General features: G+C 39.4%; 1 protein-coding gene across 1 annotated transcript in view; it reads right to left on the bottom strand.

Moving 5' to 3' along the window:
• The window catches only part of LOC103800627 (cystine/glutamate transporter-like), a gene marked incomplete at its 5' end in the record, with an annotated part of 49,565 nt that overhangs the window by 3,688 nt on the left and 29,862 nt on the right, over nucleotides 1-16,015 (bottom strand). Inside the window, 6 exon segments of the mRNA XM_009073009.1 lie at nucleotides 1,393-1,434; nucleotides 1,437-1,557; nucleotides 3,259-3,408; nucleotides 6,266-6,362; nucleotides 6,832-6,935; nucleotides 8,120-8,243. Coding sequence (XP_009071257.1) covers nucleotides 1,393-1,434; nucleotides 1,437-1,557; nucleotides 3,259-3,408; nucleotides 6,266-6,362; nucleotides 6,832-6,935; nucleotides 8,120-8,243 — 638 coding nt within the window.

The raw sequence follows: 16,015 nt of genomic DNA, 5'->3' as shown, positions 1-16,015 counted from the left end.
CTGTATTCCAAAACCTCTGAGACATGACAGAAAATGCCAAAAAGACCCTGGGTTTGATAAGGGAAAACTTCCTAGTCCCTAAATGTCAAGACTCAGAAATTATAAACAGACTTAACCCAAACTATTTAATAGAATGTCCTTTTGCATACAACTGCTTTAATTTGCACTGGATGTTTCTACCCATTCCCTGGACACTGCAAGTAATTTATAACTTTATGGATATAAAACTGAGAGTGTGCTAGCCTTAAACTAATGTCTTTCCATAAATAGTTTCTGTCCTAAAGGCTGTGGAATTCCCAGCATGAGTTGAGATTCTACAACATATAGAATATAACTATGTAACTTATATTTATATAGAGAAAATACATATAAATTGTTATAGTGTAATAACATATATATCAAAACTATTATTTTCTTGTGAGCAGTTTAAATAATCACTTAAGACTGAAGTGCAGAAGACAGTGTGCAGTTTTGATTCAGCATACATACAAATAAACTAGTTAAAAACTTTCACATGTTGAGTTTTATTTTTGCAGCAAGAGACTTTCTTTAGGCTTTGTTCAATATGTTGTCCATCATTCCTGAAATATTGCCTAAAGTCTTGTTTGATGTTTTGAAAATTCCCTTCATTTTGGAAACCTATCATACTGAGCAACCAAAAAAAGAGAAGAATGGGAAGTGGTAATAAATGACATTGAGTTCTAATTGAAAGGTTCCAGATAATCCTTCTCTAACACATCAGAATTTCCACAAATGCTTTCAAAAACTTTTGGAAATGGTATCAAAATGATTCCTAGTGTATTTCAGGTGTGAAATACTACTGCCAAATCACACAGAAGTCATTTTTCATGAAGCACAGACACAATTTCCATAGAGATGTGTCAGGCATGGTATATTTTACTATAATTTTGTCATGAGGCACTGCTGACAACATCCTCATATCCAACCTGCCTGCACCTGTCCTGTTCCAAATACTCCTCAGTGATCCATAGAAGCATGGTCTAAGTACAGAGCACCAAGCCCATCCTGTCATTGCAACTGTTATGTTCAAGATTCCAACCTGATTCTCCAAGGAGTGTAATACTGTCTCTAACAGCATAGACTACCAGTCAGGGGAGGGAGAGGAGAAGTGGACAGGGGTAGAAGCATCAGTCTTTTAAAGTCAATCACTGGCTGAAGAATAGCCTTGTTGTAAATATATCTTCCACTAGTGAGCTGATATTGATTGCAACTGGCAGAGCACTGTTATAGCATGAGCTGAAAAGAAACTTGCGTTGTCATCCCTAGCTCACAGCAGCTGGAAGGATCAACTGGAAGGATTTCACAACATGGGGAGAGCCCTGAGAAACTCCCAGAATAAGCACGAAGGAGAGGAGTACCACCAGGACTTACCTAGGAGCTTTCTGAACCACTTTGGCTTCTTGTCCCATTTTTTTTTTGAATGCCAGTCAGGGTTATTGCAAATCCAATCCCTGTGTTCACTGGGTCGGAGTAAAGTGACAGTGCAACCATGAAGAGGCAGGTGAAGGAAAACAGTGCTGGAATAAACAGGGGAACCTGAAACATAACCACACAAAGAACCATTAAATAACAAGGTCAATGTAAAGTAATGACTACAGCATTTAACCTTCCATGAAATGTAAGTTGGATAACACCCAAGAGTACAGGACAGTTCTGGAGAAATATGCATATCTAGAACGTGCAGATAAAATGTCAGTGACTGCAGAAGCCAAGCCCTGCAGAGTGCCATGCAGTAGTACCACAGAAGTCTCTTAATTACACTCTGAAATACTACAGTGTTTTACATCCTTTAAAATGTAAGGACTGTAAATAAGTTACATTGTAAAAGTCCTTTCTCTAATCCCCCAGTAGATAAGTAAGCAGCTCTAACCACAGTAAAGATTTCCGCTTCGATAATTACCCATTAGAAAACATTTTAAAACACAACCAGGAGCTCAAGTCACCTTTTAAAACTATTAAGAGCATATTGATTTTCTTCCCAAGGTAAAAATCAAAATCCAGCAGGAAGAGAGCAAATTAAACACCAATTTGACTAGCGATAAAGATATTTGATAGTGTTATGCAACTGATAGCCACTAAAAAAACACTTTCTGACTGTATGACTGATAGCATTATCAGTGTCCCTGCTGAAAGCACACAAAATAACAATATCAAATTTATTTTCTCAATTTTCAAGAACACCACTGCAATCACTCTGCAAGCACCTCTCTGAAGGAAACGCCTACAGCCATGGCTTGTGAGACGTTCAGTGTAACGGAGAATTGGAGAATTCCTTGGAGATTATTCTCTTCCTTTCATGCCTCAGAGCATTACTGTTCCTCTTTTGTGCACTGTCAAAGCATTTTTTTTTCTTTTAATCAAAGCAAAATAGGTTGTGCTGTTGACCTCCTTATTTACAGATATACCTACAAGAATGCAACAGTGCACATTCTTAGTTCTTCCACAAAATAGGTTTCTTGGCAGCATCTAAATAGGGATACTTCCTCCATTTTTTTGATGATGGATGTTATCTTTCTGGATATACAATGGGACAGCTTACTTTGTAAGATGTTGCTTAAAATAAGCAAGAAGAATGGCAGAACCAAAGCCAAAACAGCTACTGTTCAATGGGCTGGAGTATTAGCATTTACTTCCTGGATTCACAATTTCTGTCTCAGCAAATCCATTGCAAGTCTCAAATATTATAATAAAAGTGCTAACCACTTATATACACAAAAAAATTTGGCACATTTGATATTGGATAGACAATGACATAAATGTTTTATATTAATACTTATGCTTGACATGAATTTTAGAGACAAAATCATTCAGGCCTTTGTCAAGGGAGACATTAGAGGACTGGCACGTGTAATCCCAATATTTGAAGTTTGAACCCCTTGTGACTACACAGGGGTAGAGGTATTTTCACACAGCTTGCATCAAATGGCCTCAACACAACAGACAGGCAAAACTGAGGAAACCCCTTCACCTCAGCACAGCAGCTTCAGTCACTGCCCCCCAAGCACTAGGGAAGAGGCAAGAATTGCCTTTCAGAAGGGAACACAGTTGGGGTAGCACTGGGGAGCTTGCAGGAAAACAGTCAGAGAGCCTTCAGTGGAAAAGGCTATTTTCTCTTAACTCTGTTTTTCTTGAAAAAGAGGTTAGCTTGCTACATCAGAAAATGCTCCTTTGCTGTCTGGCTACAGGATGGAGGGGAGGGAGAAGGATTCATGTAAAACAGTAGAGAGCAGAGGTTACCTTGAAAGGACGATGCATATCAGGACGTTTATATCTGAGATAAATCAACCCAGCGACTACTAGTCCAATAAAAAGCCACCTGGCAAAACTGAGGAAATTCAGGAGGCTGTAGAGATCCCCATTGAATAACATTATCATTGTGAGAGGATACTGCAAAAGAAATTCAGAGCATAAGAGGGGTTTAGTGGATTGATCTCTATTATTTTACAGCAGTGACATCAATTTTTTCCACAGGGACAAGCAGCACAGCATTTTGCACACACCTGAGTGCCACAGACTTCAGGCTTGCCTTTGTCATGCAATTGATGCCTAACTGTCCCCTGAGACCAAGTTCAAACAATATCTGTCCTGGGTGGGCACACATGATCAATACAAATCTGTCCCCTGTGACCCAGACAAATACACAGGCACACAGCCCACTTCATCACCAAAATACCTGAGCATCCTGAGCAGCATTCTCATGGGACCTGACAAGTATATTAGCCCACTCCAGATTTAGTCACTCATCACTGATGCAAATGATAAAAGCAGTTAAATTTTGGCTGCATCTGATCATATGAAAGCAGAGGTTTCTAGGTGTTTTTGTGAAAGGGATAAAGGTTTAGAGTCCCACAGGTTGCAACAGGGGAAATGAGCAAAGAGGGCATGGCAAGGGGCAGCTCCACACCATGGGATGCCGGCTGGGAATATTGGGTCACCACCAGCTTAGTTTTGCAGTGTGCCTCCCAGGGTGTGGACTTATTGCACATTGTAAATGCAAACATTTCTAAGCAGAGAAAAGCATTCAGCTGTCACTCAGGCAGCTACTGAAGAACAAGAAGGAGAGGGGACACCAGAATAAATACATTTTCTCATTAAAAAGCTGATCTGAGATACAAAGCTTCTGTGAAGCAGGCAAAATCTTCTGTATAAACTGAAGTGTTTGGGTTAGATGGTTAGTGTAGGCTACAGGGTTCTATTTCAAAGTAGTATCTGAACAAAAAAAGTCCTTGAATTTGGAGATGAAGGAATGAGACAAATTCACCATAGTCCTTATTCTTCAGTAAGAGGGAAGATCCTGGCAGTGAGAGCTTTTAGGTTTATAGTAAGACGACACATGAAATCAACTGCAGATGCAGTAAAACACTAAGCTAAATCTTTAGCCCCATAATGAAAACTAACTTGTATTAGTTATCTCGATTCACAGCCTCTCTCTCCTTCCTTTGTTTTTTTTCAAAGCAGTGAAGACAACATGCATTTGAACCAGAAGAATCAATATTTCAAAGGTGAGTCTCTGGCTTCCAACCTCTAATGTCTTCTAAAGTACTTGGTTCTTTACACACAGATATTAAGCAAACTCCTTCTATGTAAAGGTCAAAGAAAATTTTACCACTGAATTATATTGACAAAAATTTTTTTTCTCAATAGTCTTAGTCCTTAAAAGTTTAAAATCTCAGTCGTAATGAGAATGCAAGTGAAGGAGAGTTATCAAGAAAAATATAATAAAGTAGGATTACGATCAGGTTGTATGACTTCTTGGAGTCACCACACACACATCTGTCAAATAGCAGGACATACATAAACAGATTTCTTAGTTCCTAAAAATGCTTGTGGCTTTTTATTTAACAAGCCTCAAACACATGCTCATTTTCTCAGTTTATCCTCAAGAGCTCTTTACTTTCTTACAGTGTGTAGACCTTGGCAGGAGAAATAAAAAAGGGAGATGCTCAAATGCAAACTACTGATGCAGAATATATCCTACAACTGCTCTATCTGCAATAAGGCAAGGTAAAAAGTGCAAACTTTGAAGAAAAGCCATCTTCATGTGAGAATCTATGACTTTTTCAAAGGAAATCAATGCACTAGTGTAATGGGACCATATGCAATAGCAGCAAATGTCTGTCAGGAAAAAAAATTCATACATTTTGTGCATTTCATTCCACAGAAAACAGTCAATGCAATTTACCCAAAAGGTATGACTACTTCACCCAAAGAAGTAAAATGCATACAAGCTAAATGCTTACGGGAAATGAATTTCATTAAAAATTTTCATCATAATCACATGGCCTAATATCCAAAATATTATGGTTCTATGTGCATACATAAAATTCAACACTGACACTTGAGAAGTGTGCTTATAGGCATTCACTGATTTTAATTCCACTATAAGCATCTGATCTTACTAGTGTAGACTCATAGATGCATCTTTTGATGTGGTTAGAACCTGCCAAAGAAGCAGAGATCTGTCCAGATGCATTAGAGTCCTTGATCCCAAAAGAGGGGCTGAACACCCCTGGTTATGAAGACGGCAAGTTAAGTGAAAATCTTCCTGCCACTACGCAAACTGAGTTTGGAGGTTGCTATTTTGACATTTCGTCCTAACATTTTAACATACAAATTAGTCTGCAGTGCAAACACATGGCCAACATTTACCTCGGCTGCTATTTTAGAAGTCAGTAATAGGATTTCCACTAGAACACCAGTGGTTTTCCTTAGACAATTCACAGGCTATTTCCCAGGCACACGTTCTCTCATTTTTTAATCACCACTACACTGCACTGCTGAGGGTTCCTCCTCCATTATCTTAGTGCATAATTGTTTGCATTTTTCACTATAAGGTAGTATAATGAGCCTTTAGGGTGCTCCCAGATGCTGGTGTTTAGCTGCACTTTCAGTTAACTGAATCCCTTTTTTGTTTGTTGGGGTTTTTTTAACTGGAATTTGTTTATCTGAAAGGGAATTAGCTCATCACTAGCAGGTCCTTAGAAATAAAGAGCAATAAGACACGAATTAGGTTGCAGTGATAGGCAGTCAAGTGGTCTGACAAAAAAAAAAAAACCAACATGAAGGAGATAGAATAAGAACAACTCCCAAATCTCATTCCTCTCTTTCCTGTCCTCCACCCTGCCCAAAGCCCATGTACACATTAATAAATGAGACTCAAGCAGTGCCCAAATTCTGTTCAAATCCTCTAGAGCAAGGCTGTAATATGAATTCTAGTGCAGGAACATTTGTTTGTATGATTTACCAAAACAATGACAGCTGGCAGAGGAGTATGCTTGCGGACATGAATCATGGAGAGAATTTCTGGAAGGTGACCCTCGCGGGAGGCAACGAAGAACATCCTGGTGGGAAATAAATGTGGACAGACTTTAAATGTGCTCATTACTGTGACTACGTGAAGCGGCTCATGAAAGTCACAGAGCACAGTGGCACTTCTTAGTCTTGTTTGAGGTATTCTGAATGAAAACACTAGCAGGAGAAACCCATATGCAGAAATCAAAGCAATCTCTGAATGTGGCCCTTGATAGGCATTTGGTGTTAGTATTTTCCCTCCGATTTCTCCCTTCACATAAAAAAATAAGCAGACATTAATTAAGGGCTATCCTCAGAGGGACCCATTTCCAAACCATTCAAAGTGTTTTAACGATAATACACTAAAGTCAACAGGAACAAAGTGAGAAAAAGCCCCACACCTGGTAAATGTTTTTCATATCTTGCTAAAGGAATGAATCCTACTCTCCTTTCCCCTTGTTTCCTTACTTTCAGTGTGTATCCCAAGCTCTCACTCCCAGTAACATCAGCAATGCTCACCTGGAGACTGCAAAAATGCCACCATTCATAGATCCAAAGCAGGAGAGAGCAACAAATACTGGTACAGCTAAAGAAAAGTTTCCCATTAGTCGTTCAGCAAAGGTCTGTTAGGGGAGAGAGAAACATACAGTGATTTTTCATAAAACAGGAAAGTAATTGGACTGTATTAGCAAATCATTATGGCAAGTGTTATTTATTCCCCTTTTCTACATCCCTCACCTAACGTTGCGCTGTGCATTTGTTGCCTCTTGCTTTGTGACACTATGGCTACTACAGCTGAGCTCTCCCACTCTCACTGGTGTGTGCATGTGAAGGATTGCTGGCTACTACAGCTGAGCTCTCCCACTCTTACTGCTGCGTGCATGTGAAGGATTGCCAGTTGAAGCAATGCTGAGGAGGTGGATTCTAGCCCTGCTTTATGCCAATTTAGAACATTATGACTCCAAAAAAGAAAAGCCAGTCTGAATGGATCAATGTCTGACCTAATTTATTTTTTTTTCTGCAGCCTTCATTGTATTCAGCTGATGCTACCCAATGGTACAGTCCATCTATTCATGCTTTAGTGTTCTAGGTTACCAGAAGAGCCTTAATTGGAGCTTGAGGCACCACAGGAGATATTTTTCTTTATGTTCGCAAAATGTTTTCTTTTTAAATCTCCCATTAGCTACAGAATTTGGTCATTTTTCAAAAACCACATCAAGCTACAGGCAGTGGAGAGGAAACTGGAAAGGAAACAGAGTTTTTTATTTCCGCATTGTGACTCGGATACCATAGATATAAAAATTGGTGTCGTCACAACAATTCAGCAAGAACATTCAGCAAGAACAATCAAAGCAGTATTTCCTAGACAGATTGTCTTGCAATTCCTTCCCAAATGACCTCCAGTATTCACAGCAATCTCCTTCTTAAGTACTCAGGACATGCACTGTGCAAAGACAGTGTTAACATCTCTTGCTACAAAAGATAGTTCCACTTCCACAAAATTCCTGCGTTTCCTGCTTTCCAGGACCTGAGCTTAAAATTTAGCACTGAATTTTTCAGGCATGACCTTGGTTATAAATTTTATGTCCAATTGACTTTGTTACAAATGCCGTCAATGGCCTTAAACGCAATCTCACTCATCAGACAGAAATCAGACTAATTTCACCAGGATGCTAATAAGTAGTGCCATAGAAAAACCTGATTGGATGTGTCCACCCAATTTCTTTTTTTCCCCTGGAAAAAAGAGTATGTCAACGAACATAACTGCAGCAGGGATATAACTTTGTATTATTCTTCTGTAACTTACCACTGCTACAGCTTTTGAAAGCAGCAATTCCCCAGCACTGATTGTAGTGAAATAAGCCACGTTTGTTAACACATAGCCAACTGTGACGATAATCATTGAAATGCATATTGCGAGGGGTATGTTTCTGAAATACACAAGGTAGCTTATTATTTTGCAATCTGGTTGCTAGTCCCTGAACATGAAATAAATAACATGAGAAGAAGCCACTAATGATGGTGAATGCACATTTGGTGATCCTGAAAAATCATAATTAGAAACTACCAGTAAAAAAATGAACAGAACCATCTAGACAAAGCAAATAGGTTTATAATGAAGAGGCAAGAAACCATTTGATGGAGAAGTCCTTTAGGGACACCAAGAGGCTGTGTTCCCCATGCTGCCAATACAAGAAGTATGGCCCATTTGAGCTGCCTGCTAAGACTGACTTTCAAGCTGAACCCAATAGGAAGGCAGAAGTTATCACTGGCTGAACCAGCAGCAAGGCAGATGACAGGTGCAGGTGATCCAGCTCTCTATCAGGAGAGCAGTCACAGTGGTATCTCCAACATACCTACTGGCACTCCATGACTGACCTCCTGGATATGTTTGACATCTTCCTCTGGATGCAAAAATATCCAGCATGAGAAATTCTGCCCTTTCCTCCTCTGTGCATTTCTTCCCTCTCACACCTTACCAAATCCCAGTTACCTATCTCACTATTCAGGGGAACGTGAGAGCAGAATATGACACAGAAATAGAAACAGCACAAATTTGCACTGTTAGCACAACACAGACAGTATTGAACAGCACAACCCCCCTGACATCTTAGCTAAAAGGCAGAACAATAGCAAACAAATAATAATGCCAAACATTTGTATAGCACATCCTTCTAGTCAGAAAAGGAGAATCATTTCTATTTTAAAAAAGAGGAACAGAGACAGTAAATTCATCCAAAGCTATACTGCAGGCAAATGTTTGAATCAAGAGAAAACCACAAATGCTTCAAGCATTACTCTAGTCTCTTTCCACTTAATATTATTGATATCTGTATCACACCAAGAAAATACTCAGACGTGAAACTAATATTTGGTCCTCTAATTCCAAGGCTGAGAGCTGCAATACATATTCTCTCTCTGAGGAGAGCTGAGTGCTCCTGCTTCATGGCCAGTTCCCTCCAGTTGTCTATACCAAGGCTGCTTTATAAGGGATGGAGAGGTTGCCATATTTAGAGAACTCTGTTGGGAAGATGGGAGAAAGGAGAGACAGAACTAGAAGCTCTGGTGTTCCAGAAGAGATCGCAAGTACAATCCTAAAGGACTATTGTAATTACCTCAAAGGAAAAGGTGTTTTGAAAACCAAGACCAAGATCCATTCTTTTCTGGTATTTTTGTCAAAGAAACACAGTCAGTCTGGTCAGAATTTAAGGATCCTCAAGACCAGTCTTGATTTCTCAAATAAATCCTTTACATCAGTATGCCTGTACAGAGCTGAAAACAAACTCTAAACTGAGACTAAAATAAACATGATTTATAAATAAGTAAAGCAGGACAGTATTGCTGTTGCACAACTTGCCCACCTTAGAAACCATGGTGTCAAATACTCCCATGAACCTGGACACACAGGTAGGTAATAGGATCATGCTGTAATGTAACACCAAATCTGAGCAGACATGATGATATTACATTAACCCATTGCTATATCATGCTCCCATTATCAGGGGAAGAAACTGGAAAAAGGGAAGCCAGTCAGCCTGTAGGATGTGCTTGTTGGTGGACAAGCTGGCAGCAAGGACCAGAGCAAAGAGCCCAGAATACAGGTGCTGTATTGCTGGAAAACCCACAAAGTTATGGGCTCAAGAAATATTGCAGCTCTATATGCTGATAATATGTGCAAAAATGGGTTTTGTAGGTCAGTTGTCAGATATTTTGCAACCAGTTGGGTTAAGCTTCTTACATGACCTGGGTGTAAATTGAATTCAATCCTCTTAGCATCTGATTCAAGGTAGGGATACATAGATTCAAAGCCTCTCAGAACAGGGATTTTAACTATATCTTCTGCATCACAGATGAATGCTTCAATTACCAAGTTACTGGATAAATCAGCACTTACTCCAACCTTAAAAAGAATGTTTCCAGGCAAAGATAGCAAATTTGGACTATTTTCACAAATACAATTAAAATGACTGAAACCAGATTGTTAAGCTTAAGGAACTATCTTTGTCCATTCTGACTGTTACCAAACACCCTGTATTCACATCTAATTTTAATCCCAGTCTAACTTCTGCTAAAATAAAATGGTAGTCAGAACTAAGGGGCAAAAAATATTCACACTTCCAAATGTGATCATTTTCTTAGCACTGCATGTCCTGCCTTGTTATGCTGAAAAGTACTAACCCCCTTGGATAGTAATACCAACAGAAAAAAAACCACACTCAGGAGAAGAATAAAACCTCTAAAAAAGCCAGAACTAGTCAGCAAGCATTATTCATTAAAAAGCCTGCAAATGGTAGCTCAGTGCCTGGAGCAGCACAAGGGATCCTGTGACTTCTAAGCTCCTGAGTCCTTGTTTTTGAGGGAAGCAAGCACTCAGGCTGCACCTCCTTTTGTCTCCTGGCAGGAGCAGAACTTCAGAAGGCTGTCATACATCCACACAACCCTTCCAAGTGTTGCTTATTAGCCACTACTTTCAATGACAGATTTAGACAAAAATAAAAGGCTAGTTACAAGATTTCAGGGCTGAGCAATATGGTATGGTTCATTTCCCACTGACACTTCTATTCATATTTGCACTTGGTCCTCAGATTGCCTGAAAGCACAGACAGGCAGGTACAAACCATATGTAAAACCACTAAGTGGGAGTTTTAATAGTGTCTTTTCTATCTATCCAATTTAAGAGGCAGTTCCCAATTTGCAACAGGATCCTATTATCAAGCTCTCTGCTAGGAACTACAGTTGCCATGATGGAATAAAAACTGTAATGCCATTACCAATAAAGATTACTTCCTTTCCTTGGAGGATCACTGTACCAATTTTCTTGGAATATTTTAGATATTCTCCTAGGCTTCCAAATCTTCTCTCTAAATGAGAAGAATCATACCTAAGTTCTATTCTCCATTAAACTGACTCTATTGATGCAGGTTTCACCTTTTCTCTTTCACATCCTCTGAATCACACACAACACAGGATTGCCAGCACACTGATAAGACATGTTTCTGATACAATGCAAATTCACAACTGCCTCGCAGCTAGATGAGAGTTTTGGACTAGAGAGAGATGGAAAATTCAAGGAAAACATATTTTCCACTTTAAGATTTTTTTTAAGATGTTGATTCATCAAAGCTAAAATTTTCTGATGCAAAACTTGACTTTATCAGTAAGACATTTCTTAGGGGAAAAAAAAAAGCTTATAACCAAAACAGGGACCTCATCCAACTCAGAATGTTCAATGGCTTAAGAACCATACCACTGTGTGTGCTCAGATAAAGGAGACTGAAGTATTTTCTTTACTTCAAGCAAGCCCAGGACTCGAACTTGCGTTGGAGTGGCGTTGGTTCTTTCCTTTTGCACTTCATCTCAGAAAGAAACCTCAACAGATTTCAAAATCAAGAACAATTCTTTTCAAACCAGCTGTTTGTCTGAGTAGACCCTGAGGTGCTGATTATAGAATCATCATAGAATGGTTTGGGGTGAAAGAGACCTTAACGATTCATCTAGTTCCAATCCTCCTACCATAGGCAGGGATACCTTTCACTAGACCAGGTTACTCAGGTCTCCATCCAACCTGGCCTTAACGTTAGCTCCAAACCTATACAATTAGTTCGAAATGTCTTGAGTATTACTGTCAAGATGATATTCAAGCAGGTTGCTGCTTGGTTAGAAGGGGAAGCTGCTGCCAGGATAGTCTTTTTTGCGATATTCATCTCTTCTCCCAAAACTTCCCAAAAATCAGTATCGAAAGGGAAAGAAAATAATCTGAGGAAACCCGAATCAGTCAAATATTGACAAAAAAATTAAAATCTTTATAAAAGCAGATGAAAAACAATAAGGATAGCTTCTCTGCATCTGAATGTTGACTAAACTTGAACTGAATCTCCACACCTTTTAAGATTTATCCATCCCTAGCTACTATTCAAGGCTGTATCTTCCCCTTCTGCCCTATATATAAAGCAACTGTAATGAAGAATCACAACAGCTTGAACAAAGTGCACATCTACCTTGCGCTTCCCAGAAAAACAGTCACCAAGGAGCCTACCATCACAGAGAAATTCAGCATTGGTAATACAGTTAGTCCATCCTGTTCTATACAGGGCTGAAATGTGCTGCCAAGCAGTGCTGTATATGACTTGGAAGAAAGTTTCCTTCCTCTAGAGCCTGTAAAGGACCTCAGAGTGAGGGCATATGGTTCAGTTAATCAGGATTACTACTGGGTTTTGGATGTAACCTTCAGCATTGCAGAATCATAGATCTTCTGATAATAGGCTCTAGTACATCTCTATCTCCTATAAATATTTTTGCGAGAACAACCACAGAACAGAGCAAGCAAGAGAAGGGGAAAAGAGAGAAAATAAGAAGGGAAAAAGAGAAAGAAAGCCAGAGCAAGGACCTGGGGATAAGAACAACAATGTCAAATCAGCTGAGAAACATTCTCAGAAGTCTACAGTACATATCCCAGTACAATGACAACTTTTATAACAACAAACAGTGTTAAATGCTGTGACCACTGTGGGATGTCCTTATTATAAAATGACGAACACACAGTCAAATACAAATACACCCCACCAAGCCAGCTGAGTTCTCAAGGGTGGAACACGTTATTGCCACATCCATTGTTGTTTAGGGGCCATGTCAAAATAATTTTCTTGCATCTATTTAAAAAGCCAAATTTTACAAATGATCAGTCTCTCAGTCAACCGTCCTGAACACAGCAGCACCAGCAGGACCCAGGCAAGGAACAGAAATAAGGTCTACATAAATCACTTAATTACTGATAAAGTTGGATGAAACTGCATCTTTACTGTACTAGGGAAATTGTGGAAGATACTTTATGTTACATTAAAATTTTAAAATAAAATAATAAAAAAGGAGAGAGGGAAAGTCCTAATTCCCTCACATGATTTCCAGGCAAGGATCTTCATGAGCATGATGCTCTATATGCTATATTTCATTAGCTGAAAATTTACCACCAGAGGAGTTTCAGAAGTTCCCTTGTGCAATAATTTATTCACCATTTTCAATCTGCTAATGAATTTTCTGAATTAACTGTTGCCAGATTTGGCACTCTTAAAAAAAATCTAACCATCCCCTGCACTGCCATAGAGCCAAAGCTTAGCAGAAGGCACAAGAGCATATTTATCCAAATAACCTGACACTGGGGAAAAAAAAAAAACAAATACAGAAAGTGGCAAAAGAACCCTGGTTATTTAATATTCCCAGGACTGCAGTGCAAGACTAGAACTTGCATTAGTAAGGGCTGTGTTCCAGAATCTAACCTATATTTCTCACCATTCCCAGGTAGTCATGCTGTGAGTTGTGGCAATCCCAAAATCTGGACAGGAAGCAGTACATTTTGATATAAACTTGCTTATCCCTCATGCACATTACATTTTTCATGCAAAAAACAGCCTACAAGACAGCTGAAGGGATCAAATAATTCTGTCAATGGGTGAAAAAATCTAGTCTCATCCATCTGTTAGGAGAAAAGAAGGATGCAAAACTTAAAAGGAGGCCACCCACCAGGACTGAATCAAAGCAAAGAATAGAGAGGCAAAAGGGATGGGAATCATCACAGCACCTCTTGAAATCCACATATTTGTAAATGCTAATAAATGTCTCAGCAATGGCTGACTTCAGTGACAAACTATTTTGTTGTTTCTTGGAGTGAAGGCTCCATCATCAGATCACCTCTTCCCCCCAATTCACTGCCTTCCAATATGCTCCATCCTTATGTTCCAGATCAGAGCTGCTCTCTGTGGGCTTGTAGCTCAGACACTATCCAATTACATAACTTCTCTTCATCATCTTTTGATCTTTGATTTTGAGAGGAGAAATAAAAAAAAGGAAAGCCTAGCTATTAAGCTGCACTCTCATTTACACCATCACATGCTCCATGGATGTTACTGCTGGAGGGAGCATTAAAAAGCTCCCTTCTTCATTTCCATGCTTTGGTTCCATACCTGTGACTTCTTGAAAGACACAGCAGCATGACAATGGGATAACAGAATGAAGAATCAGACCACAGTCTGCATTTAAAAATCTTCTTGCCTTCTATCACCTAGCAAGAGAAGAAAAGAGCTTCTGCTGTGCTAATCACTTGTTTTCTCCCCACTGTTTGACTTCACTGGTTCACATTATAATTGCTTGCAGTTCATAAATAGGGTCTTCTATCACCAACTGTTTTGAAAGGGTCAAATTCTGTTACCAGTGTGCTGCAAAGGGCAGGAAATTTTACTAACTTCTCAAATTTTTTCAGTCCCCTTTCCCAGCAGGCTTTCCTCAGAAACAAATTAGCATAAATACTCACTTGCCTGAAACTTAAGACCTAGAAAGGTATCAATTGCACAGGGTAACACTCTTCTCCATAATGTCAACTTCTGGGCAAACCCTCCAGCTAAAGTCTTAAATAGAAGCGGATCTGTCAACAGCTGAGAATAATGGTTATGCTCACAAGGTGATTTGTTTTATTTTAACAGAGATTTAAACTTGCCTGTGATCTGTCTGCGTACAAACTCAGGTTGGCAAGCCAGATCTCAACAGAGTGACGTACTCATTTACGCCATGGCCCAAGCCCCACCTTGTCAAACAATACCTTTTGTTAACACCTTTCTTTGAAGAGCAGAATGGATTTCTCTCAAACTTGGACTACCAGGCAGAGACATCCCTCATGTTCAGGCAGGATCTTGAATCATTTTGCATGGAGTGGATAGAATTCCTGGCATTCCAAAAGGAAACTAAGCCAACACAGCAAATATCAAAGATGACATCTAAATCCACAAAGGACTTCTGAAGTTACAGCACTACATTATTAGTCACGCTGTCTCTGCTTACTTCTTTCTTGTACAGCAAGCATGTGAGCACTGTTCAGAGCCAGAAAGTGAGTGCAAGAGGCAGCACACAGAGCTAGTATGGGGACTAATTTTTAAAATCTCTTTAAAAAAAGAAACTGACTACAGACTTGAAACACAAAATAGCAATCATCCTCTGTGACTTCTCAGCCAACTCTATTCCTGTATGTCCATCAAGTGCTAACATTCAACATCTTCATGCTTCCTCAGTTGCAAACATATTGTACACAGTGTATGTCTGTTTCCAAAAGACATGTGAGTAATCAAACCTGACCTATATTTTGCCTTGTAACTTGACCCTAAGTCATATCCCTCCTGAGAACATAAAAGTCCCAAGGACCCTAGGCTGGCTTTTCCTTCCTGTTGCAATAATCAAACCTGCATGGAGTTGGGAACTCAAGTGTGCAAAATCTGGAAGGCTTAACTGGAGATAAGTCACGTGCCTGGAAATGTGGGTACCAGCTGAGCAGGCTCACTAGCAAAGGATCTGCATTTATAATTTCAGAACCTGAAATGGCAGTGAAGATGCTCAGAAGATAATGCATGTTTATCTAGGGTATTGCAATAAAGGTGGGGTTTGGGTTGGACCTGTAATTAAAAGGGTGTCTGCCACTCTCACAAAAGCTTGTCTTTTAAATATCAACATGGTCTAAATTCAGAGGATTCAAATACAAATCAAATACAAGTATATTGTCACTCCTGAATTGATGAATGGCCTCCAATTTCTACCTAACATCATCATTTAACTTCACTGTCCCTTTATTTCATCTGTGGGAAACTTTCACATACTTGAGGAAGTTTGTGACCTTTTCCACCTGAGATGCAAAACCTGATTTTACTTTTATTGCCCAGCTCCC

This window comes from Acanthisitta chloris, unplaced genomic scaffold, assembly GCF_000695815.1.
Source record: "Acanthisitta chloris isolate BGI_N310 unplaced genomic scaffold, ASM69581v1 scaffold7114, whole genome shotgun sequence".
In the NCBI taxonomy this organism is placed as follows: domain Eukaryota; kingdom Metazoa; phylum Chordata; class Aves; order Passeriformes; family Acanthisittidae; genus Acanthisitta; species Acanthisitta chloris.
This window is presented reverse-complemented; position numbering and strand designations above follow the sequence as displayed.